This window comes from Barbus barbus (genome assembly GCF_936440315.1).
Source record: "Barbus barbus genome assembly, chromosome: 31".
Lineage (NCBI taxonomy): Eukaryota > Metazoa > Chordata > Actinopteri > Cypriniformes > Cyprinidae > Barbus > Barbus barbus.
Window position 1 is genome coordinate 10,131,188 of NC_136759.1, and position 26,738 is coordinate 10,157,925.

General features: G+C 42.1%; 1 protein-coding gene across 1 annotated transcript; it reads right to left on the reverse strand.

Annotated features, from left to right (window-relative positions):
- On the reverse strand, positions 1-26,278 carry wscd1a (WSC domain containing 1a; the record flags this gene model as incomplete). Its single annotated transcript, XM_079386925.1, has 8 exons — positions 1-353; positions 1,449-1,649; positions 2,299-2,463; positions 6,085-6,256; positions 6,657-6,778; positions 22,410-22,594; positions 25,567-25,681; positions 25,861-26,278. The coding sequence occupies 8 exons, from the start codon at positions 26,276-26,278 to the stop codon at positions 1-3; spliced, it is 1,731 nt and encodes a 576-aa protein (XP_079243051.1).
- Positions 26,279-26,738: the final 460 nt, after the last annotated feature.

Here is a 26,738-nt window from a genome sequence, read left to right on the forward strand (position 1 = left end):
TCATCTTGGGAGATACTCCTTTGGCAAGCCAGAATGGTTACTGGCTCTGAGGGTCTGGTCCACAGTGTTGATGTATCCATCAATCAGCCGTTTCATATCTGGGGTGAAGGGGTCAAAGGTGGGCCGTCGCGCACCTGAGCGCTTGAAGTGGCCATCTTTGTTGCACTCAGCACAGAGGAGCCGCTCTTCACTGACACTGGTATTGAGGAAGGAAGTGATGGATCGTAATGTGGGCACCAGTGACTCCTGCAACTCCTCATAGTGCACCACCAGAACTTTCTTTCCATAACGCAGCCAGTCCAACACGTGAGAAGCCCACCAGGAGGCATAACTACCCACAAATTCAGGCCACTCTAGAGGGAGGAGAAGTATAAAAGTATTTTAGGAAAAACAATGCATTAAGGGGGGGTGAAAACTTTTAGAATTTGACGAGGGTAAATTTAACTTATTTTGTCTTCTGGGAAACATGTAAGTAGCTTCTGAAGGGCAGTACTGCATGGAAAAAATATGATATTTAGGCAAAATAAGAAAAATGTACATTCTGTTCAAAAGTGTTCATCCCCCCAGTATTTGTGAAGGATTTTTCTGAAGAACAGCAGGCAGTTTTTAACTGTTCAGGACAAACAAGGGACTCATGAAAAACTATCACTGAACAAAAAAACAAAACAAAAAAAACACAGCTGTGGATCATTCAGATAATGAGTGGAATATATGAGAATATATGAATATATTGTGGAAACTTAAATTCCTGTAGAGCTGCTTTTGCAACCGATTTGTATCGTAAAAAGCACTATACAAATAAACTTGAATTGAATTAAATAACAACAAATAAGTATTAAGAATCAAGTGTATGTAAATTTTTGAACGGGGTCATTTTTATAAATTCAACTTATTTTCTATTGTGGACTATATGTAAACATATTTTATGTGAAATATATTTTTCAGGTCAGTCCTAAATAAACAATAACATGCATTTTATATGATTCTTCTTATTTTGGTAAAATAATTAACATTTTGCAGATTCTGCAAGGTGTATGAAAACTTTTGACTTCAACTGTATGTATATATTTGCAATACTGACAGAAGTAAAACATTAAAAAAATTCTAATATTATGCGATAACCATTATGGTAGTAAAAGTAATTTCTCTGAGGTTACAAAATTAATTGGAGAAGCTTTTAAATGTTTATTAACTGGAAATAAACACTAACTAAAAATGAACTAAAACTAAAACTGAAAAAATTTTATTAAACCTAAATAGTAATATTTAAAAAAGGACAAAAATGAATGACAAAATAATTTTTTTTACTAAAACAAATAACAAAATTACCAAAAATGACACAAAAATTTAAAAATTAATTTATTTAATAAAAACTATAATATATAATATATAATAACACTAACATAAAGTGTCAGAGAAGAGCTTAACTTATACTGTACTCATAATACCTTTGCTCTTCCAGTGCTGATCAGATGCATAACCAAGATGCCCGGCGCACTTGCGGTTGAACTCAGCCATGAGTGAGCGGTAGGGGTTTCTTATCAACAGTATTGCTGAGTCATACATCTCTATATCCCGCTGGCTGCTCTCATGTGTCTTCACGCAGATGGTTCTTCCACTCTTCCAGTAATCTTTCTCACCCTTGAAGCCTGCACAGTTGGGAGGAGAAAAGGATTAGAATATACAGCCAACTACATGTAGAGACCACGCAGTGCCGCCTCTGAATCCAAACACATACGTTCCAAAAACTGCATCAGAAATGGTGTTAGTCCAGGCATGGGCTCCACGGCCCCCCTTAAGCAAATGTGTCAGGTTCTGTGATGGATTTGAAAAGGCACTCTGACTTTCAAGGCAGGTCAAGTGATAGAAAAAAAATCCTCAATAAAGTTTGGCATTTGAAAGAAAAGAGAAGGTCATCTGTGCCCAAATGCACATGATCAAGCGATCTCAAAAAGCTGCATGGTAGGAGCTGAAGAAAAAAGAAAGTGTTGAGAAACTTCAAAAACAAACAAACAAAAAAAAGAGGCTCTGCTGTTTTTAATAAATCATTCCAAAAGAATCACAAACCCTGGAGTTACTGTTTAAATCAGTCCAAACTTCTTTAAAAAAGTGATATATACAGTAAGTATAACGCCATGATGTTGTGGTGGCAGATTAAACTTTGGTTAAATTCCCACTTTCCATTAGAGACATCAGCCTGTTTATGTGCAAAAAGATAGATGAATTCATCCCATCCAATGTCTGTGAAATAATATTTTTCAGAGTGGCTTGATTTGTGTAGAGTGTTGCTGCTGTTACCTCTATTGTAGAGGGTGCCATCAAAGTAGTAACTGCCTGTGTAGTAGCCTGTGGCGAGCTCGATCAGGTGCCTCACCCAGGTGTTCCCCGCACCAGGAAAACTGGACAGAGCCACCAGTGAGCTGGACTTCTCAGGTAGAAACTTCTTCTCTGTGCATCTGGAATCTGGAAAATAAGAAATTTCCAGTATTTATTTGGCACTTACATAAAGTAAGATACCATATCATAACCTGTTATTTTCAGCCAGGCAGTTCTATTGTATCTGTTCATTAAAAAAATCACATAAAATAGCTTCTCAAAGGGTTATCTAATAAAAATATAGAATTTGTCTTAATCTTTAGAAATACATTTATTTTAAGAACTACATAATGTGTTTTTATTTTTTTTGTAACATTGGTGTGTTTTTTTATATATTGATTGATTTTTGGCTGTATGTAGCATCTACAGCTCTCCAAAGGATCCCAATGTTAGGTAAGAATGGCTGAAGTTGATTTTTAACAACAATTGTTAACAATTTTCTTTCTTGTGTTAACATCTCCTATTGCAACAGGAAGTCAGGGGAATGACAGCTCAATAAAATCAATTACCATAAAACCATGCTAGTTGATGGCAGGTATTAGAGGGAGAAAACATTTGAAAAATTTGGTCCATTAAATTATGACTGTTTATATGTATTAAAGTGCCCCTATTATGGGTAATGAAAGGTTCATATTTTGGTTTTGGGAGTCCCCAACAACAGGTTGACATGCATGCAAGGTCAAAAAACACTGTCGTTGTCTTATATGCATTTATTTTTTACCTTATTTGCGTTAATTATTCGTTCAACGATTCATTTTTCCAAACCCCTCCTTTGCGTGACGCTAATCTGCGGTGATTGGTCCAATTGGTCTCATTTTCATTTCATCATGTCTGTAATGCCTGATAAAGCAGCTCACAAAAGCTGCTTTTGGAGCGGTAAAATAGCGCTGTAAACGCAGCACCTTGTGGCAAAGAATGAATTTGCATTTTCATTCAGGCCAATGCGAAAAGACCAACAAGTGGGCGGGCAATATGCTAATGTTTCATGTTGACGTCAACATGAAACGGCTTGGGATTAGTTTTAAAAACAACTCGTTTCAATGATTCAGAGTCGACTCTGTTTTGAAAGACAATAACTTTAAACACAGTGCACATTCAGATTTGAAACTTTGCAGGATATTTTCATTCACTTAGAACTGTTACACAGTGCATGAAAGGTAGCCTAATTTTAAAGAAAAATCCATAAAAGGGGCACTTTAAGATAAATACTTTTATTCAGCAAGGATGCACTTAACTGTTTAAAGAGGACAGTTAAGACATTGTCACACACTGGATGGAAAGACATACAAGGATGAGTAAGGTAAGAGCTTCTTTATTAAACAAACTGAAGGCAACCTCAACAGGTAAGTGCAATAACTCAGATTTCAGTGAAGCTCAATAAACCGAGGAATCAATCATCCTTATCTTTCCCTTTAGTTGAATCAACTGGATGAAACCATCCACAGAGATCCAGCAGGTAAGTGATAAGACAGACAAAGAGCTTATAACCTCAGACAATGAGGGTATAGATTGAGGCTACGTCCACACGAAGACGGGTTTCTCCGTATCCGATCTTTTTTTTGCCTCAAATTCCGTAAACACGGAGTCGTCTCAGGAAATATCTGCGTCCACACGGAATCACTGAAAACGATGTAGTACACATGCTAGACCAATATGTGGCGCTGTAATTCTGCCACAGAGATACACAAAAAAACAGAGAAGAAGACTTGGACCAAGTGCGTAAACCTTGCGCGCTGAATATAAACTAAACACACAAAGCAGAAGATTTTGCTTTAATAAAACTAATGAGCTCGGTAGGTTCTGCAGCACGAACACAGGGACTCTGGCTGTGTCCAAATTCAGGGTCTGCATCCTTCGGAGTACTCATTTGAAGGATGTTACGTCACAGCGCCGCGACGAAGGCTGTCCAAATTCGTAGGATCCTTCAAATGCGGCCCACAAATACGTCCTCCTTTTCCCCGAATTGGAAGGATGGGTGTGGTGGATCCTTTCCCGTCCTACCTATCCCATAATTCTTTTCGGCAGAGCGTAATGGCGGACGAAGCGAGCGGTAGCGGAGTGGGAGAGGAGTTTCTCTGACAAAACAAGCTAAAGTTTATGCTTCGGCTCAATGAATTTGTAGGAGAAATTAGTAGAAAACTTAAAAACAAATAAAAATAGGCTATAATGGCTTACCTGGATGTGACTGTCTTGTAGTCTGATATAAAAAAACTCTCCGACAACGAGCAAAGAAAGTATTTAATTTATTTAATTGCTTTATTTCTTCCAAAAGAATTAAAATGAGGAGAATAACTCTTTGTTTGTCCATTTTCCCGCTTCTTGCTTGGCGCTGTCACGGTTGCTAGGCGACAGGATATGAGCAACGGGTAAGGGAGGGAACTGAAAGAAGGGTAGGCTGTCCAAATTCACAAACACCGACTTCCGGGTTTTGCGGACGTCGGAGGATCCCTCCTCCTTCAACCGGGTAGGAAGGATCCTAAGGAGGATGCAGACCCTGAATTTGGACACAGCCGTAGTCTGACATTGTTGTTGTCGCTGTTATGTGACGTAGCGGTGTCTGATTAGGGGCGAGACGTGGGCTGATGACATCATCGTTTCAGAAAATATACGGATTCGCCGTCCACACGAAAACGGCGTTTTCAAATTTATCCACCCTGGGACCTGGTTTCAAAAATGATCGGTTTCACTCTTCGAAAACGCCGGTTTTGTGTGGACAAACCGCCTATACGGTAAAAAAAATTTATGCGTACACAGAGAAACCCGTCTTCGTGTGGACGGGGCCTGAGTGGAGTCTTATAGGGAGCTTGATTAGTGGCAACAGGTGAGGAGGATTCCCTGATGGAGGTCAGGTGTGAGTGATTGCAGATGGAGTGCAGGTGAGTGGCAAGAGGGATGCTGGGAATTATAGTGCAGTTCGACTGGTGACTGTGACACATTTACAATGTTAAAAAAGATTTATATTTTGTATAGGTGCTGTTGTTTTGTACTTTCTATTCATCAAAGAATCATTAAAAATATTAATATTTAATAAGCACTGTATATACGTATTTATAAAATACAAAACATATTAAGTATAATAATATGAAACATTTCTTGAGCACCAAATCAGCGTATTAGAATGATTTCTGAAGGACCGTGTGACATTGAAGACTGAGTAATGGTTGTTAAAAATTTAGCTTTGCCATCTCAGGAATGAATGACATTTAAAACATATTACAAGTTATTTTAACCTAAAAATATTTCACAATATTACTGTACTTATTATAATTTATTTATTCACTTATTCATTTGTTTGTTTATTTATTCATTCCCTTCACAAATTATGTGACAAAAGCACTCACTAGTTAGCTACCAAATCCACCCACAAAGACACAAGCTGTTGAAGATATTTACTTTCAGTCATGCTTATTATTTTTCAAGCAGCCTCAGATATATGGGTACTTTATAGATATGCGGGTACCCTTAGGCTATTATTTGTTGTTGGAAAGTTTAGCATTGCCAGGCATACCTAAAAAGGTATTATTCACTTTTACATTCTTTCATGACTTCCCAAAGAAAAAATCTTAGATTTGAAGGAGCAGGCACCCTGTTTAATTCTAGCATACATCTTGAGGCTGAGCTCTATGTGAGAAGAATAAACTGCCCGTGTGGGGAAATGTGAGCACAGAGGTAATTATTAAGATCAGTGTGGTTTCCACAGAGTCTTACCTTGAACAGGTGTCTGATAAACCTGGAGGAAGAGCTGATGGGAACCCTGGGTAGGCAGACTGCTGTTTTCCACAGCACAGAGCTCCTCTTTCACCGGCTGGTGAAGAGTGAAGCGAGGAGTGGTGTAGCCACAGAAACAGTCGGGCTTCCTGACCAGGGCCAGAGGAAACTCCTGATAATAGAGAGTAAATATGTGTATGAATGACACCAAGAGCCGACCCCTACGTCTCTCAATCTATACTTTAAATTACAACTATGAGTTATCATTATCTGAAAACGTTCTCAAGCAGTGCAATTAGCTTCTCAGCTAAAGACGAGAAAGAATCAATTGACCATGTTGCCAGAGTGCAACAAAGCATGACCATCTGATAGAAAGGACTCAAATTATACCACAATCAAAGTGATAATACTGCGTAGAAGACTGATTACAGAGCAAATTTGTGCTCTCTGGAGACACATTAAAGTTTAAACAAGCAGATTGTGTTCAGAAGAGTGGCAAAATATATCAGGACTACAGCAGACCATATCCAATCCACATGAATCTAGTGTTGATAGAGTCAGGAAAGTCAGACCTGATCCATGCAGGTCTCGATGCACCACTGGGAGGTGAGGTTGGGCTGGACGGCATGAGCAAGGGAAGCTGCTGTTGTGTTGTCAGGTTTTTTAAAGCACCCCCGGTAGTGCACGCTCCTGTCTGAAAGCAGAAGGGAACTAAACTTGCTGATTGATGGGAGAAAAATTGTGTAGGAAAAAAAATTTGTGCCAACACTCAGTTCATTGCTCTAAGGTTTGGAGTGCTGCAGTGAATGTGTAATTAAGCATAAGATTAAGAAAAAAAACTCATAGACGTTCAAAGAAATATCAAACAGTTCAAGGAATCAGGCTGTATGGGTAATGAGTGAACTGCAAAGAAGCCACATTTCACAGAAATAGGAAACTGCGCTATCTAATATGAATAATTTTATAATTTTTTTCGAGTTGCTTGAGCTTTTTCCAAACCATTTTCAACCATTTCATTTTCAAACCTTTTGAACGTAGGGAAAGGAATAAATTTGATGAAACGCGTCGCTATGCTTTAAACTGACATTTTGATTCCCTTCCAGGAACTTCGAGCTGCGTCCGAAAACGCTATGGGAACGCCTTCAGCGTGACCACGCTCTGAATATCACCTGTAATCAGTCAAAATAGAAGGGCGAGGCGTCGCGGGCGGGGTGACGTCACGACCAGGAAGTATATAAGCACGTGCACAAGTCATGAAGCAAGCGCTCTGTATGTTGTCAGTCCGTTTTGTGTCTTGTGAGTCTTATTTAGTGTTGTCTGTCCTAAAAGATGCCTAACTCCAAGGCCAAGACGATGGGCGATCCCAGATTGCGTTTCAGGTTGTGTGTTAGTCCCTGCCCTCGCTACATCACGAGTGGGGACACACACACAATCTGTGCGTGGTCTGCCTGGGTGCGGAGCATGCGGCGTCGGCTCTCGAGGGAGCCGATTGCCCGCACTGTGAGCAGCTCTCGCTGCGCACACTCCGCACCCAGAGGGCTCTCTTCAAGGAGGGAGCCTTTGCGAGTGTTCCTCACGGTGCTGGCCCTGCGCTGCCGAGGCGGAGCGGCGGCTGCACTCGTGGGGCTCGCACATAGATCATCAGATCCAGCACCCGCTCTCTGTGTTCGGAAGCCGCGTTTCTTCCCCCAGAGAGAGGGCTCGTTGCCCCGCTTGTCTTCCTAGCTTTGTAAGCTGCAGTGTTTGCACAAGCATAAGAGAAAAATAAAGCCGGTCCCGCTTCTGCCGTAAAAAAGAGAGAGAAAAGGCAGAGCGGCGGCTGCGCTCGCGGGGCTCGCAGAAAAGAAAAAAAGGCTGATCTGGCTGGCGAGAGTCAGACGGGCATGTCCCTATCTCCTCCCGTATCCGCCAGATCTGACGCCCCGTCTCTCGGTTTGGAAGCGGTACTCTTCCCCCTGAGACGAGGGCTCAACGCTTCGTCTCTCTTCCTCCGAGGAGGTTGACGTGACGAGCGTTGACGAGGTTTTGCCGCCTCGTTCACTCTCGAGCTCTCCGCGCGGTCTCGGTCTGCTCGTGGGGCTCGCAGGCTGATCTGGCTGGTGAGAGTGAGACGGGTATGTCCTTATCTCCTTCCGTATCCGCCAGATCTGACGCCCCGTCTCTCGGTTTGGAAGCGGTACTGTTTATGTGAGGTGTCGAGATCGCGGGTGAAACCTTTCGTCCCGGCCATTCGTTCCCGTGGGAACTGAATGAGCGCGGGTACAGGGCAGTGCTGCGGGTTGTGCAGACGCTTGCGAGCTATCTGTCTCCCTCTATGGCATCGTTTTTAAAGGCTCCTGCTCTGCTTATAACATCTTTGATGGGCAGAGGGTATGCGCGCTCTCTAAACTCAGGTGGCTGCTGGGCGGGCGCAGCCTCCTCCGCATACCAGCTCCTCGCGCAAAAGGTCCTGTCGGGGGAGCCTACTGGGGTGGAGCGGCTTACACCGCGGTACACGGTGACCGTCTCCCCTCGGTGCCCTACGGGGACCTGTCTACCAACCCTGCCGTTGTTCCAGGGCGCAGCGGGTCCCAGCGAGTATCTTCCTCAGGTTTCTCCGCCTGTGATTACAGCAGGCCTGAGGCACTCGCCTCAGCCGCCAGATCGCGCGTCTCCTTTCGGTGCGCCGCATCGAGGCAGCGGTCTGGCCGCTTCTCTGACACCAGAGGTCAGTCTCGAGAGACTGATTCCCTTAGTAGATAATTTGGCAGCCTGGCAGCGACTGTCGAATGTGTCTCCTTGGGTCCTGCACACGGTAGAGAATGGCTATTGCATCCAGTTCGATGGGCCACCTCCGCTGTTCAACGGGGTTGTTGTGACTGTGTTCCGCCCCGAGCAGGCTCTGGTTTTGGAACAGGAAGTCAATACTTTGCTGAGGAAGGAAGCCATCGAGTTGGTTCCTCCTCACGAGGTTCACACCGGCTTCTACAGCCGGTACTTCATTGTTCCAAAGAAGGATGGGGGGCTGAGACCCATACTGGACTTGCGTTTGTTGAACCGCTCAGCCAGAAAGCTGAAGTTCAAAATGCTCACTGTCAGGCAGGTCGTGTCACAAATCAGGTCCGAGGACTGGTTTGTCACAATAGACCTCAAAGACGCCTATTTCCATGTTTCCATCCTTCCCTCTCACAGGAAGTTCCTGAGGTTCGCTTTCGGGGGCAAAGCGTACCAGTATCGGGTTCTTCCCTTTGGCCTAGCACTCTCACCCCGCACTTTCACCAAGTGTGTGGATGCAGCTCTGGTCCCGTTGCGACTGCAGGGCATACTCAATTATATCGACGTTTGGTTGATCCTCGCTCAATCAGAGCGGTTGGCGGTTCGGCATCGAGATGTCGTTCTCGCCCACATGAGAGACTTGGGGTTAAGACTAAACGCCAGGAAATGTGTGCTTTCTCCAGCTCAGAGAACCACTTATCTAGGCGTGGTGTGGGATTCGACGAGTCAATCCTCACGACAGTCATGAGGGTGCGAGAGGGCCAGTCACTCACTTTCAAGCAGTTGAGGCTGCTTGGGCTCATGGCAGCTGCGTCCAACGTGATCCGTTCGGCCCACTGTACATGAGGCCCCTACAATGGTGGCTCAAGACCAAGAGGGTCTCCCTGAGGGGAGCCTCGCTCCACGCTGTCAAAGTGTCACGCCGCTGTCCGTGCCTTAGACATGTGGAGGGATCCTTGGTTCTTGTCTCAGGGCCCGGTGCTGGGAGCTCCTTGTCGCCGCGTCTCGCTTGCGACGGACGCCTCCCTCACCGGTTGGGGTGCGGTCATGAGTGGCCACCCTGCCTGTGGTCTCTGGAGTGGCGCCACCTGACGTGGCATATCAACCAGCTAGAGATCCTAGCTGTGTTCCGTGCACTCAAGCACTTCCTCCCAGACCTGAGAGATCACCACGTGCTGGTCCGCACCGACAGCACGGCAGTGGCCTCTTACATCAACCACCAAGGAGGTTGCGCCCCTTGTATAAGCTGGCACACCAGATCCTTGTGTGGTCCCAGGGCAAGCTCCTATCACTGAGAGCTGTGCACATTTCTGGGTATCTCAATGTGGGAGCAGACGTCCTGTCGAGACAGGGGCCGAGGCCTGGGGAATGGATGCTTCACCCCGAGGTGGTGAAGCAGATCTGGAAGGTTTTTGGCCAGGCACGGGTGGACCTCTTTGCAACTCGAGAGTCAGCACAATGTCCCCTCTGGTTCTCTCAAGCTCCTCCAGCTCCTCTGGGACTGGACGCTATGGTACAGACCTGGCCGAGGCTTCGTCTGTACGCCTTCCCCCCGATCGCTCTGCTCCCGGGAGTTCTGGCGAGAGTGCGCAGGGGACGAAGTCAGTCTACTATTAGTAGCACCGTTCTGGCCGGGCCGAGTATGGTTCTTGGACCTGATTTCTCTCTTCGACAGCACCCCATGGCCGGTGCCGATCAGGAAAGATCTCCTCTCACAGGCCAGGGGCATCATAGTGCACCCTCGCCCGGAGTTGTGGAAGCTGTGGGTATGGCCCCTGAGGGGGCACAACTCATAGCTTCCGGTCTGTCAACCGAGGTTGTCGAGACCATCCTCCAATCCAGAGCTCCCTCCACGAGGAAACTGTACGCCTTGAAGTGGAAACTCTTCACTTCTTGGTGCGGGGACCGCCAGCTCGACCCAGTCAACTGCCCAATTCGCGCAGTTCTGGAGTTCGTGCAGGCCCGTTTCTCCACAGGGTTAACCCACTCCACTATTAAGGTCTACGTGGCAGCTATTTCGTCATACCACGCCCCTAGTAGTGGCCAGTCAGTGGGTACACACCCCCCTAGTTACACATTTCCTCCCGGTACGATCACGTGTCCCCACGTGGGACCTGGCTGTGGTACTGGAGGCTCTGTGCGTGGCACCTTTTGAGCCTATTGAGGAGATCTCGGACAGACTCCTCACCATTAAGACCGTTTTCTTGTTGGCCATCACTTCTCTGAGGAAGGTGGGTGACCTTCAGGCCCTGTCTACAGCCCCTTCGTGTATTGACTTTGCACCCGGTTCGGCGAAAGTCTTTCTCTACCCCCGTGCGGCGTACGTACCGAAGGTTCCAGCGGTCGTACCACAGCCTGTCGTACTCCAGGCTTACTGTCCTCCTCCCTTCGGGGAGCCAGACCAGGAAAGGCACAACTGTATGTGCCCAGTGCGAGCACTGGGCACGTACGTAGACAGTGCTGCCCTGTGGAGAAAGTCGGACCAACTGCTCGAGTGCTTTGGTCCGCCTAAGAGGGGTCTTCCTGCTACGAAGCCCACTCTTAGTAGGTGGATAGTGGATGCCATTAATCTGGCGTATGAGGCCTCTGAACGTCCCCCGCCGTTGGGAGTGAGAGTGCACTCAACACGAGGTGTGGCGGCCTCCAAGGCCTTCTTGGCAGGTGTCTCCTTGCAGGACATCTGCGACGCTGCTGGGTGGTCCACGCCCCTGACATTTGCCAGGTTCTATAACCTAGACATCCGAGCCACTCCAGGCTCCTCCGTCCTTTCGTCCTGACACCAGGCAGGGACTTGTCAGTCTGGCGGCGTTGGTATCTCGTTCCCATAGCGTTTTCGGACGCAGCTCGAAGTTCCTGGAAGGGAACGTACTAGGTTACGTATGTAACTCAGGTTCCCTGAAGGGAACGAGAGCTGCGTCTCGTAGCCACACTTCCGGCATCCCTGCCAGTGCTTGCTTCATGACTTGAAGCTGACGCCGGCTCCGCCGCACGTGCTTATATACTTCCTGGTCGTGACGTCACCCCACCCGTGACGCCTCACCCTTCTATTTTGACTGATTACAGGTGATATTCAGAGCGTGGTCACGCTGAAGACGTTCCCATAGCGTTTTCGGACGCAGCTCTCGTTCCCTTCAGGGAACCTGGGTTACATACGTAACATAATATGTTTTGAGTTTCTCATGATAGCAGATGTACACAACATGTTAAGATTAATAATAATATGTTTAGTTGATATACTGTACACTACCATTCAAAAGATTTTGGGATGTTTTTAAAACAAGTCTTCTACACTCACCAAAGCTTCATTTATTTGATCAGAAAATAGTAATACAATGAAATATTATTACAATTTAGAATAAACGTTTTCTATTTGAATATACTTTGAAATGAAATTTATTCCTGCGACGTCAAAGCGGAATTTTCAGCTACCGTTCAGAAATCATTCTAATTTTCTGCTCAAGGAACATTTCTTATGATCAATGTTGAAAACAGATGTGCTGCTTAATATTTTTGTGGAAATCATGATACTTTTTTCCGGATTCTCTGATGAATGAATAGAAAGTTCAGAAGGAAAGCATTTATTTGAAATTTTATCTTTATATTTTCCCATTTTCATTCCAGTTAAAAGTTTTATGTCTATATATTTTTATTCATTCTTATTTCAGTTTTAATTTTAGTGCATCAAGTTTTGTTTCAGTTAACTTTGATTTGATTTTACAATTTTTTTAGTTACAGTTTTAGTAAAACTAACTCCACATAACTGAGCCTTCAGCGAACAAGCCCAGAAACAGATTCACCTCATGGACAAACACCGGATGTGAGTGGATACTGTGATTTAAGGCATTTGTATCTGCATTAGCGAGTGTGCTCAGGGGCTTCATGATACATTGTCACCTCTGCAGGGTAAACAAGCACTCTGTAACAGAAACCCCAGAGCTTTTGTTTGCCTCCCCAAATAAATGAAGAGGCCCTGCAGACTGCCGTTTGCTTTTGAAGCAATCACATGATTCTTTGTGGGGGCCATAAATGAGACAGCTGCACGAAAACATCAAACAAAGCACTATTAAAACAGAGCGCAGAGGAGCACTGCAGGCCTCGGGTGAGTCTCTGAACTTCTTACTAAGACCGGAGGTAGACTGTTCAACTATACCAAAACAAGTCAGACCACGGTCACGGACACAGGTGTGGAAAAGTGATTCATGCAGAATTTTGTGCAGAGAATATTTTCACATAAGCTATGTATTATAGGCTGTAGACCTCTTTTAGATTTGTAGTCAATAATTGCAAAAATTCTTTAATAATTTGGATCGAGGGTTGAGAACCAGAAGGGCGTAAGTGACATTTTTGGTGAAATGGAGATATATACATCAAATTAAAGCTCTTAATGAGCTCTTTCTACTGGCAAAAGTACTGTCATCTGTGAGTGTACACATTTGTATTATGAACAATTGAAATCAGTACACAAAGTCAGATCAAACTATGGTAAAATTGTTGTTTTGGCTCTTCTGTAAAGTTGGGGAAATGTCACTTACGCCCCTCTGGTTCTCAACCCTCAATATAAAGGTTATGCATATATAAAAATACAAAGAAAACATAAAAAGGCCTTTAAAGGAACACTCCACTTTTTTAAAAAAAATAGGCTCATTTTACAACTCCCTTAAAGTTAAACAGTTGAGTTTTGTAATTGTAAAATTTTTTAAATGTTCATACAACCCTGTTTTGCTTTGCTTTTATCTGTGAGACCTATTGTAAATTAAATGCCATTCAAGACTACCTATTTCTAAAAGAAATTAATATTTTTAGGACATTACAACGATCAAAAGAGACAGTAAAGACATTCATAATGTACATTAAGAATGTAAATGTACCACAGTTTCCACACAACTGTTTTCAACACTGAAAATTTAGCTTTTCCATTACAGGAATAAATACCATTTTAAAATATTTTGAAATAAAATATTTTGAATTATAGTAATATTTTACAATATTACTGTTTTTGCTGTATTTTTTATCATATAAATGCAGCCTTGGAGAGCATAAGAGACTTTAAAAAGATCTTTTCCTACCCCAAACATTTGAACAGTAATGTACATTCAATCCGTTTTCATTAAAATATATTGATGAGTCTGACTAGATTCTTTAATGAAATAATGTTCATTATGCATTTTAAAGATTCCGTTTTCCAAATTTTTGCAGCTCTGTTACAAAATGTGGGATATATCTAAATAGTTGAATTTAAGTTTAATTAAAAAAAGCAATTAAAAAAATAATAATAAAATATGTAAAAAAAAATTTGAATAAAACGCTAAAAAAACCCATTTGTTTGTCATACTTTTATACTTCTGCAGGTAATCCACAGTCTGGCAGTGGAGCTTTGATGTGGCCATATGTTTGAAACGGGTTTCTTCATCAGTCTCTTCCACATTCTGTTGGACCTTTGTGTTCTGACCCAATGTCCCTCTGCAGTTTCAGGCCAACTGGATTCGGCCCAGCACAACACTCACAGACACAGCTATTAAGCATTGACCATATGTTTTGTGGCCTAAATTGAAAATGCCATCCATTGTACCAGATAATAATGTCTTGTTAAGAGGGATTTGTGCATTGTCTGGGCTGTTGCTTTTAAGATGTTCATGTAATGCAACAGAAAGCCCTAAAGAGGTCTCTAAATTACTGTTTTATTTGTTATGCTAACATATGCTAAAAATTGTAAATGTGAAGGGGACTCCGGGGGCAATTGTAAAACATTAAATTTCTTCAGTGACTCTCTTTAATGAGTTGTGACACAGTAAAGTTCCCTCTCAGCCTGAGAAAAAGGAGTCTGATCATTTTACCTATTAAAGTTAAAATGCTATGGCTGAACTGCATATAATACTTTCGTATTTACATTCATTCATCTGGTAGATGCTTTTTTTATATAAAAAAAAAAATATTTAAAACACTTTATATTCATTCATGGAGAGCTATTTTAACATTTGTGACCCTGGACCACAAAATCAGTCTTAAGTCGTTGGGGTATATTTGTAGCAATTGCCAAAAATACATTGTATGGGTCAAAATGATTGATTTTTCATTTATCCCAAAAATTATTAGGACATTAAGTAAAGATAATTTTCCATGAAGGTATTTTGTAAATTTCCTACTGTAAATACATCAAAACTTCATTTTTTATTAGTAATATGCATTGCTAAGAACTTCATTTGGACAACTTTAAAGGCAATTTTCTCAATATTTTGATTTTGTTGCACCCTCAGATTCCAGATTTTCAAATAGTTGTATCTCAGCCAAATATTGTTCTATCAGATTCCATACATCAATGGAAAGCTTATTCATTCAGCTTTCAGATGATGTAGAAATCTCAATTTTGAAAAATTGACACTTAAGACTGGGTTGTGGTCCAGGTTCACATTTTATTATTTTATTTTATAGCTAGAAAATTACAGAAACCAGGATTTTATTTAATTTTATTACTTAATTATTTAATTTTATTTCTAGAAAATTACAAAGTCACAGAAATCAAGATTGTAACATATGTCCCAAATTTTGCAACAGGCTGCAAAAAGCGCAGATAATGCATTCATATTCACTTTTATTCATTTGGTTGATGCTTTTATCCAAAGCATTAAAACTTTTTCTTTTACTCATGAAGAATTATTTTTATTGCTTTATTTTATTGCTAGAAACTTACAGAAACCAGGATTTTAATCAGCATTTAGATCAATTTGTACATTTATTCATTTGACAGATACTTTCATCCAAAGAAATTAGGTTCACTTTTTAACATATTTTATTTCTTGACCTTTATGGTCAGCATTGTGCTCTACTAGTTACGCTGCGTTTTTGTGCATGTTAACTGCAGAGGTAAGAGAGAGCAGTGCCAGAAAGCAGTATATTCGTTTTTAAGACTAATACAGCACATCGCCCACGACGCCGATGTCAGAACCGCTTCCCACGTATCGACAAAGACTCAGTAGACTTTTTGCTTTAAATGAATGGTTATTGTCATGGTGTAAAGAACAGAAACTGCTCTTTGTTAATAATTGAAATCTTTTCTGGGAGCGTCCTAGGCTTTTTTGTGCTGATGGCCTGCACCCCAGCAGAGTCGGAGCGGAACTCCTGTCGGACAACATTTCCAGGACGCTACGCTCCATCTGACTAGTAAGCCAATTCTCAAATAACTGCTATGATGACTTTTGTTCTACCCACTTAAAAGATAGAAGTACTCATGTTGTCCGATCTATACAGACTGTGTCTGTTCCCCGAATAGCGAGGTCAAAATATAAATTTAATGCAGGATCTAGAAAAAATCTGATCGTGATTAAACCAGAAAAACGCTAAATAAATGAACAAAAACTATTTTTTAAAGCTTATGCTCCTAAATATTAGATCACTTGCACCCAAAGCAGTTATTGTAAATGAAATGATCACAGATAATAATTTTGATGTACTCTGCCTGACTGAAACCTGGCTTAAACCAAATGAATATTTTGGTCTAAATGAGTCTACACCACCAAGCTACTGTTATAAACATGAGCCCCGTCAGACTAGTCGTGGCGGCGGTGTTGCAACAATATATAGTGATATTCTCAATGTTACTCAGAAAACAGGATACAGGAGGTTTAACTCATTCGAAATACTTCTGCTTAATGTTACACTGTTAGATATGCAAAATAAATCTCTCCTATCTCTTGCTCTGGCTACTGTGTATAGACCGCCAGGGCCATATACAGATTTCCTAAAAGAATTTGCAGATTTCCTCTCAGATCTATTGATCAATGTTGATAAAGTGCTAATTGTCGGAGATTTTAACATTCACATTGATAATACAAATGATGCGTTAGGACTTGCGTTTACTGACCTAATAAACTCTTTTGGAGTCAAGCAAAACGTCACCGGGGCCACTCATCATTTTAATCATACGCTAGATTTAATTATATCGCATGGAACTGATCTTACCGATATAGATATCGTACCTCAAAGTGATGATGTTACTGATCATTTCCTTGTATCGTGCATGCTGCGTATTACTGATATTAATTATATGGCTCCGCGTTATCATCTGGGCAGAACTATTGGTCCAGCCACCAAAGACAGATTCACAAATAACCTGCCTAATTTATCTCAACTGCTCTGTGTACCCATAAATACACATGAACTAGACGAAATGACTAGCAACATGGGCTAGCTGTTCCCCCCTCAAATTGAAAAAGGTTAGAGAAAAACGTACTGCGCCATAGTACAACAGTTATACCCATTCTCTCAAGAAAGAAACTCGTAATCTTGAGCACAAATGGAGAAAAACTAACTTGGAAGTTTTTAGAATTGCATGGAAAAACAGTATGTCCAGCTATAGGCAGGCTCTAAAAGATGCCAGGGCAGAGCATATCTGCAAACTCATAGATAATAACCAAAACAATCCAAGGTTCTTATTTAGCACAGTGGCTAGATTAACAAATAAACAGACACCACCCGATTTAAATATTCCCTCACAGTTTAATAGTAATGACTTTATGAATTTCTTTACTGATAAAATAGATAACATCAGAAATACAATATCAAATGTAGATTCTACTGTGTCTAGTATTTCAGCTTCATTCATCGCACCCAAAGAAAAACTGCAGTGCTTTACAACTATAGGACAGGAAGAGCTAAATAAACTTATCAGTCCATCTAAACCAACAACATGTTTATTAGATCCTGTACCCACTAAACTACTGAAAGAGTTGTTACCTGTAGCAGAAGAACCGCTTCTCAATATTATTAACTCATCGTTATCTTATCTTTAGGTCACATCCCAAAACCATTCAAGCTGGCGGTTATTAAGCCTCTTATTAAGAAACCACAACTAGATTCTAATGAACTGGCAAATTACAGACCCATTTCAAATCTTCCGTTTATGTCTAAAATTTTAGAAAAAGTTGTGTCTGCTCAATTGTGCTCCTTCTTGCAAAAAAACGATCTCTATGAAGAATTTCAGTAAGGTTTCAGGCCTCACCATAGTACAGAAACTGCACTTGTTAAAATTACAAATGACTTGCTTCTTGCTTCAGACCAAGGCTGCATCTCATTGCTAGTATTACTTGATCTTAGTGCTGCGTTCGACACTATAGACCATGACATGCTCATAGATCGATTACAAAACTATACTGATATTCAAGGGCAGGCTTTAAGATGGTTTAGATCCTACCACTTTGTTCATTTAAATGGGGAGTCATCTCCATTATCTCCAGTAAAGTATGGAGTACCACAAGGATCTGTCCTAAGTCCTCTGCTATTTTCAATATACATGTTGCCCCTTGGTAATATTATTAGAAATATTAGAAATATTCATCTGCTGACAAGATGGCGCCACTGATGGCAGCTATTGTGCGTTGCTCTCCAGTGTTTGTACTGTTTTTGTTTGTTTTTCCTGTTTTTTGTTTTTCAAATACGATCAGTTTTACCAGGGATGACCTGCTGAACATTCGGCAGAATACACCGCAAAATCTTTTACCGGATTTTGATTTTTCGGACGTTTTGCTGGACATTGTAGTTGGCGGAGCCGTAGCTCTGGTCAAACGCTACAGGAGGCGTAGGCGGGGGAAGCAAGCTGACGCGCTCGTGAAGCTTCGTCAGCATGGATTTCGAACGGCGTTGCCTAGCATCCATCTGGTGAATATCCGCTCTCTACCCAACAAAACGGACGAACTCCCCGGACAAATAAGGATTTTTCTAACTCTGCTGCTCTGTTTCACGGAAACCTGGCTAAATGGCGACATACCAGACAGCGTACTACATCTGCCTAATTACCAGTTGATCAGAGCAGATCGCGACGCAGAATCAACGGGGAAATCGCGCGGCGGCGGGACGTGCTTTTACCGTGCTTTTACATCAATGAGAGGTGGTGTACAGATGTAACTGTGTTAAAGAAGATATGCTGTTCAGATCTAGAAACGCTCTTCATTAACTGCAAGCCGTTCTATTCGCCACGGGAGTTCTGCTCGTTCATTCTCGTGAGTGTCTGCATTCCACCGCAAGCGCACGTGAGCACAGAAACTCACTGATATGATCACAGAGAGTGAGCAACAACACCCGGACTCTGTTTTAATCATTCTCGGGGACTTTAATAAAGCAAATCTCTCCCGCAAACTGCCAAAATACAGACAGCACATCACATGTCCCACCAGAGACAGTAATATATTGGATCACTGTTACACAACAATAAAGGATGCATATCACTCGGTTCCACGAGCAGCTTTAGGACTCTCTGATCACTGTTTGGTTCATCTTATTCCGTCCAACAGGCAGAAACTTAAATCTGCAAAGCCTGTATTAAGAACTGTTAAAAGATGGACTAATGAAACAGAGCGGGACTTACACGCCTGTTTCTCTCTCACTGATTGGACTGTTTTTGAAGCCACTGCCATCGATCTGGATGAGCTCACAGAGACTGTAACATATTATATCAGTTTCTGTGAGGATATGTGCATTCCTAACAGGACTCATCTAATCTACAACAATGACAAACCATGGTTCACTGCAAAACTCAGACAGCTCCGTCAGGCCAAAGAAGATGCTTACAGAAAGGGGGATAAAGTCTTGCATAAACAGGCCAAATACACACTGGAAAAGGAGATCAGAGTGGCAAAGAGGAATTATTCTGACAAGCTAAGGAAAAAATTATCTTCCAGTGATCCTGCTTCAGTGTGGAAAGGAATGAAGGATATCACCAGTTACAAGACACCATCCCCCAGCACCCTGGAGAATCAACACCTGGCAGACGACTTGAACGAGTTTTATTGTCATTTTGAAAAATCACCCCACACCCGCCCTGAACACCTCTCCACACAACCATTAACACCTCCAGCAATCCTCCTCTCCCCCACACCTACAATTCAAATCAGCGAAGAAGATGTGTGCCAGGTCTTCAGGAAGAACAAAAGAGGGAAAGCACCAGGCCCAGACGGTGTGTCACCAGCCTGCCTAAAAATCTGTGCTGTCCAGCTGGCCCCCATCTTCACACAGATCTTCAACAGATCATTGGAGCTGTGCAAAGTCCCTGCCTACAGAGCAAGCAGGTCTGTGGATGATGCAGTCAACATGGGACTGCACTTCACCCTGCAGCATCTGGACAGACCAGGGACTTATGTGAGGATCCTTTTTGTGGACTTCAGCTCCGCTTTTAACACCATCATCATGGAAACCCTTCAGAATAAACTAACCCAGCTCTCCGTCCTCACCTCCGTCTGGCAGTGGATCACCAGCCTCCTGACAGACAGACAGCAGTTAGTAAACCTTGGTAAATTCACATCCAGCACTCGTACCATCAGCACTGGAGCTCCTCAGGTCTGCGTACTCTCCCCACTGCTCTTCTCCCTCTACACCAACGACTGCACCTCTAAAAACCCCTCTGTCAAGCTCCTGAAGTTTGCAGACGACACCACACTGATTGGCCCCATCCAGGATTGTGACGAGTCTGCTTACAGACAGGAGGTTAAGGAGCTGGCTGTCTGGTGCAGTCTTTTTTTTTTTTCTTTTTTTTTTTTTACAAGGGTTTTTATGTAGTTTCAAGAAAATAGCATTTTTTAGTATTTGAGACAAAAAGTTCATGCAATTGCATTTTTACAGTGCGCTAGTGGCTAAGCTGACTTGTGCTGGGCAAGCCCTTCTAGATAAATTGTCCTGGGCTGAGGAACGTCCTGAACCTCAGCTTCTGCTGGATGGGGATAGAGATGCTGAGGCAGTCCTGGATCTGGGCATGAAGGGAACCCTAGAGCATTTCTTGGCTAGCCTCATCCATTTCCAGACTGGATCATGATGTCCATTCTTCCCAGGGTTAGTTTGGGACTAGAAAGGTCTTAATCTCAAGTGTTTGTTAGTTCTGTCAATCTTATCTAGTTTCCCTGTGCGCCTCACTGTTTTTTTTTTTTTTTTTTTTTTAGTTACAACTGAGGAGAAATTTAATACCGCCAATTTGATGAAAAACTAAATTTGGGATATAATACCATAATTTGTTATTAGACTTTTTTTTCTTTTTTTTTGACAAAAAGAGAAAACAACAGAAGAGAAAACAACAGAAGACACAAAATCAGAGAAACTGCAGCAACAACCAACATCTGTATGAATCACAATAAATTCTAAATGTTAAATGTTATTGAGCAGCACACATAACTAATATTACAAAATAAGTTTTGAAGCAACAGCAGATCAAGACAATGTGAGTCTGTGAGCACCTGTTTTTACACCAATGTAAATGCTTGAGTGTACACCTGTGTGTGTGAGCGCGCTTGTGTTCATAAGGTTCCTCCATGTAAATGTTTAATAGTGTGTGTGGGGAACAACAGCCCCATCCCGCAAGGCATGAAGCAGGCATGGAAAAGACCCGGGCCCCAAACATCCGGAGGCCCCCCCGGGCACGGGACCCCCAGGAGAACCACCGCAGGGACAACTGCGGCCCCCACCCAGAAAAAGGGCAGAGGAGAGCCCGAAGGTGGGACATCCGACAGCCACAGTGTAGACGCCCCAGGGTGCTGTGGTGGCAAGCCCGCAGGCTCCGCCGGCAGCAGACCACACCAGGGCAGACCGGTCCCTGGGCCCGGAGACGTAGACGAACAAGCACACAGTCTGGTGCAGTCTTAACAACCTGGAGCTTAACACGCTCAAAACTGTGGAGATGATTGTGGACTTCAAGAGAAACCCCCCTGCTCTCCCCCCACTCACCATCATGAACAGCACTGTGACTGCAGTGGAGTCATTCAGATTCCTGGGCACCACCATCTCCCAGGACTTGAAGTGGGATATTCACATAGAGGAGAGGTTGTACTTTCTTCGCCAGCTGAGGAAGTTCAACCTGCCACAGGAGCTGCTGAAACAATTCTACTCTGCCATCATTGAATCCATCCTCTGCACTTCAATAACTGTCTGGTTCAGCTCAACTACCAAATCTGACCTCAGAAGACTACGGAGAGTAGTCCGAACTGCTGAGCGAATCATGGGTACAACCCTCCCCACTCTCCAAGAGCTGTACTTATCCAGAGTGAGCAAAAGGGCTGGTAAAATCACTCTGGACCCCTCACATCCAGCACACTCCCTCTTTGAACTCTTACTGTCTGGTCGACGTTACAGAGCTCTGAGAACCAGAACGACCAGACATAGGAACAGTTTCTTCCCTCAGGCAATCCATCTCATGAACACTCAACAATAAACGTGGAACACACAACTATAATACATTATCCATTCACCACACTCACTTATTTTATTTTTATTTCTCATTTCTAATTTGCACATACTTGACCTGTACATACATAGTTGTCTATATTATATATTGTGTTTTTGCTGCTTTGTACATTGCCTATTTGGATATTTGTATATTATTCTTTTATTATCTGTGTCCTGTCCTGTTGCTGTCTTTCTGTTGCACTGTGGAGCTTCTGTCAAAGAAAATAATCATACGAAGAAAAAAATTAGTTTAACTAATATTTATTCTCTTTCAGAATGCTGTCTTGTATGTTTCCCAATGCACTACTAATGCCATGCATGAATGGGTGAGAAGTTCTGCTCTGCAAAAAGGTAAACTTATTTCATGCACTCACATCTCCGCTGGCCAGGAAGAACCTCCTCCACCTTGTAAACGGACAGACGGGACACACCTCCACAGATGGCGCCCTTCTCGCCTTTGCAGTCCAAGTTACACTCCTCCTCTTTCATCCGAGCGCTTGTGATGCGGTTTCCACAGTAACACTCAGACCCATATTCAAGGCCAGCAAACTGGTACCCACTGTATGAAACAAAACATTCAAAATCTAATTATACTCACAAAATACCGGCTAGCGCGGATGAATAACATGAATATGTGTACATATATATACATATATATATATATACTGTATACATATATATAAACACACACATAAACAAATATATATATATATATATATATAAACACACACATAAACAAAAAGAAAAACAAGTAGATAGAATAGCGAGAGTGCTAGAGTTAGAGGGTCAAATAAATATGGCTGGTCATTCCACCAGGAGGGAACAGTCCGTGAAAGTGATTTTGTGCCTCTTTGGGATGGTACAATAATAATACATTTGTCATTATAAAAGAAATATTCGTGCAAATGTTAACAAATGTTTTAAAATGATAATGATAATGGTTTATTTTTATAGTATTCTAACAATTTAATAGGTGTAATATAATAACAGAGTTCTGAATTGCAATTTTGTCTAAAAAGAAAACTATACGCATTCTTAGTTTGATTTTTTTTTTTTCTCCTTGTTTCAGCATCACAACCACCTTGACCTAGCAAAACTGACTCAACCAATGGCATCAGCTGGGGGCAGGGCTATCTGTTTGGACAGCCAATGATAAACAGGGTAAGTGTTTAGGAAACCTTTTCGAAAACAGTCAATATTTTAGCCACATCAAAGCTCCACGGACAGACTATGAAAAAAGTTCCCTGTTGTCCTTTCACATCAAAATCCACCAAAATATTTGTGTAAAACTCTTTTCGACTGTCACTTGTAAATGGTGCTTGATCTGTGCATATTTCTCTCCTAAATCAGATGAGACCACTTATTCAATGGAGAAAGCAACATTGTGGATAGAGGACTTAGTTAAAAACATCTTGATGAATTTGTTTATACGATTACTGTGACGTTTTTTATCAGAGGTTTGGACTCTCATTCTGGCGGCACCCATTCACTGCAGAGGACCAAATAATGAGCAAGTGATGCTAAATTTCTCCAAATCTGTTCTAATGAAAAAAACAACTCATCTGCAACTGATGGCCTAAGGGTGAGTACATTTTCAGCAAATTTTCATTTTTGGGTGAACTGCATGTCAGTGCATTCTTTGGGTCTCCCTTTTTTACACTCTTTAAAAGATCAAACTTAGAATAGATTCTGCTAAAGTCCACCAGCATCTCCCTGTTTATATCTGGCTGTGAGCTCAAGGGGGTTAACAGCTGGTGATTGGCCAGTTTGCTGAGCCAAACATCTGTCTTACAATTTCCACACCCAGTGGTGCTAGCCTAAGCCACTTTGTAGTGGCAGCCCTTCTCAGGGTGCCATTGCGGACCACCTGGCCAGCTATCGCACAGTAACGAGCCTATCCAGAAAGCTCCTGCATTCACCTCCATCTCATCTTTGCCAATAAATCAGGACCTGTACAGGACCTCTGAATTAATCGCTCGGTCTGAGCAGACATGTACCTGCAGGCACAGAACAGGAGAAGATTTTCTCCCTGTCACCTATCTGTAGATGATAACACTGGGCTGGGATGTCAGATCCTTTTCAGTCTGAGCAGTCATAAGAGTATTAACGAAACCGTTTCTTAGATATAAATATGTTCCATAAATGTGGGGTTCTGTTACTTTTTTTTTTTCAGCATTAGAGGCTGATCCCATGTTTTTGAGGTGTTTGCTTTTATGTTTGATAAGCTATACTACCGTTTAAAAGTAAGATTTTTTTGATTGAAAAAAGTAAAGGCAGTAAAGATATTTATAGTGTTTAAAAGACTTCTGTGCCAAAACACTTTTAAACTTTCTATTTATCACAAATATTAAGCAGCATAACTGTTTTCACCATTGACCATAATGAAAAATGTTTCTAGACAGGCAAATCTTCATATTCAAATGGTTTCTGAAGGATCATGTGATACTGAAGATTGGAGAAATGGCTACACAAATAAATGCAGCCTAAGAGATTTCTTAAAAAAAAATAAAAAAATTATAAATCTTACTGACCCTTTTTTTTTTTTTTTTTTTTTTTCATTTTATATAAAATTAACCTATCATGAAAAGTAGCATGTCAAATGTCTATATGCCATGTAAAATAGTATTTCTGTTCTTTAATCTTGAGATTTATTTGGGCTTTGCAATTCTGGTTATTTTTTTTTTCCTTTTCTGTTTAATTTTTATAATTTTCTAAATTGTAAAATCACATAATTTAGTCAACAATTATTTAATTGAACAAACTGTTACAGAATGGCGAAATTCAATTTTTAATTGTAAATTTAAATATTAAATGATACTAATTAAGAGGCTGATGATCAGTATTTTCAGAGCATTTTCTGTTCCTGCTTGCACTGGTCATTTGAAATAACTAAAAATGAATTTGCATGTTTGTTTGTTTGTTTGATCTTTGTACAGTTTATACAGACCATCTATCTAGCTGTAATGCAAGAACATTATATTGCCTTGAAGCTGTCAACACTGTTAATTATATGATTTTCTTCTTCATAGCAAGTGACTATGTCAGCGTGAACAGAAGATCATCTTTAGCACATGTTAGGTTTCATGTTTTCTAATGGACTATTTAGATTCCCCCTGAACAGTGCAAATGTCACCCAAGTAATTAAATAAGCTCTGAAACGTTGGGGGTAATTACAGGAGGTCAGTCTGCCTCACACTTGTTCTCTGGTGGTCAATTATCCACCGGCCTAAGAACTTGAAAAAGTGTATACTCCATCATGGCAGATAGATGTTTCTTCTCCAGCATTAGCGGAGTCCAGGTCCAGAGCTGTGCTCTATTAATTGGGCCTGATCTAATTCCCAGCATGAGCTCGGCCAGCTGGCACAGGGATGCACACTGTATGTTCTTTTCCCTAAACACTGTTTCATTATTTCTTGATTTAAGATGAGCACAGAGGAGTCTCCAGGCAACAGATGTCCATCTGCTTTTGGTGGCTCCATGATTAAAACAAAAGCTGTGAGTATTTGAGTATACTGTGTATTAATCACATACCTTTCCATGCAGGTGTCTTGACACAAGGTGCTGGTCATTTTCCGGAAGTCATAAAACACCATCCCTTTGAACGCCCGGTCTTTGGCATCATCCAGAAAGCAGCCGATGTACGTGCCTGAGCGGAGAATAACAGTCGCATCAGAAATTCAGAACGTGACCTTTTTCTGCGCAAACAGATGGGAAGATTCCACAGCACAGCTTGGAATCCAGATAATTGAGAAAATAAACCAATTATCATAAACAACCAATTTGTCATTCTGAAAAGCACACAGCTCATTTAGCACTGAGTTTCACCTTTGTGTCTGATTTTTCTTTTTGGAAGAACTTTCTCCGCTCTGGATGCTTCCTGTTCAGACATGAGGCTGTGGAACCAGCGCCGTCTCAGATATCGGATCTCCTGGTTTCGTGAGATCAGCCACTGTGGTCCAGCATTGTCTTCGGATAAAACGCTTTGGTATCCCACCCCCTTTCCAGAGAGTCGAGCTCCCATTATTCCATAACTTGTCCGGAGGGCAGGTGCCTCCAGGGCCCTGGGAGGAGATGGCAAAGATGGCAATGGAAAGTAACTGCTCGTCCCACGCTGTGACACCACCAATCCATGTCTCTGCAGAAGGAGGACACTTCCAGCCATAATGTATGCAACACCGAGGAAAAAGAAGAGCAGCTGAGTCCGTCGCAAGAAGCGCTGAAGCCTGTAGAAGGGCTTTGCCATGTTGCCCTCCTTCCAGGCAAGTGAAAAAAACCTTGAGTCTAAGATTTCATGCTGCCACTGTTCTAACAAAAAAAGGCAGAGACCTATTCCAGGTGCTTCATTCTCTAGCAAGCTCTACCAGTGATACCTTATTCACATTCTGTTTAAAAACTCTTTGAGTGCAAAATTCCTTCGGCAAAATGTCCCGTCGTTTACCTGTGAGAGGATTAAGTGAAAACTCCACTGTGGCGTTACATCCCCTTGATGACAGAAGTACTTGTGGCAGAATGTACTCGGAGCTCTTACGGCTCAAAGACTTCGGGGAACCTGGTGGGAAAATAGAAAGCAGTTAGACGCAAGTCGAAGCACATCTTTCACTTTTTTATTCTCAGGGATAGACTGGAGTGCTAGAGACAAGAAAGAAATATAGAGAGAGTGTGTGGAAGTTATTCTGGTAGTATGTCTCCATTAAGAGGAGAGA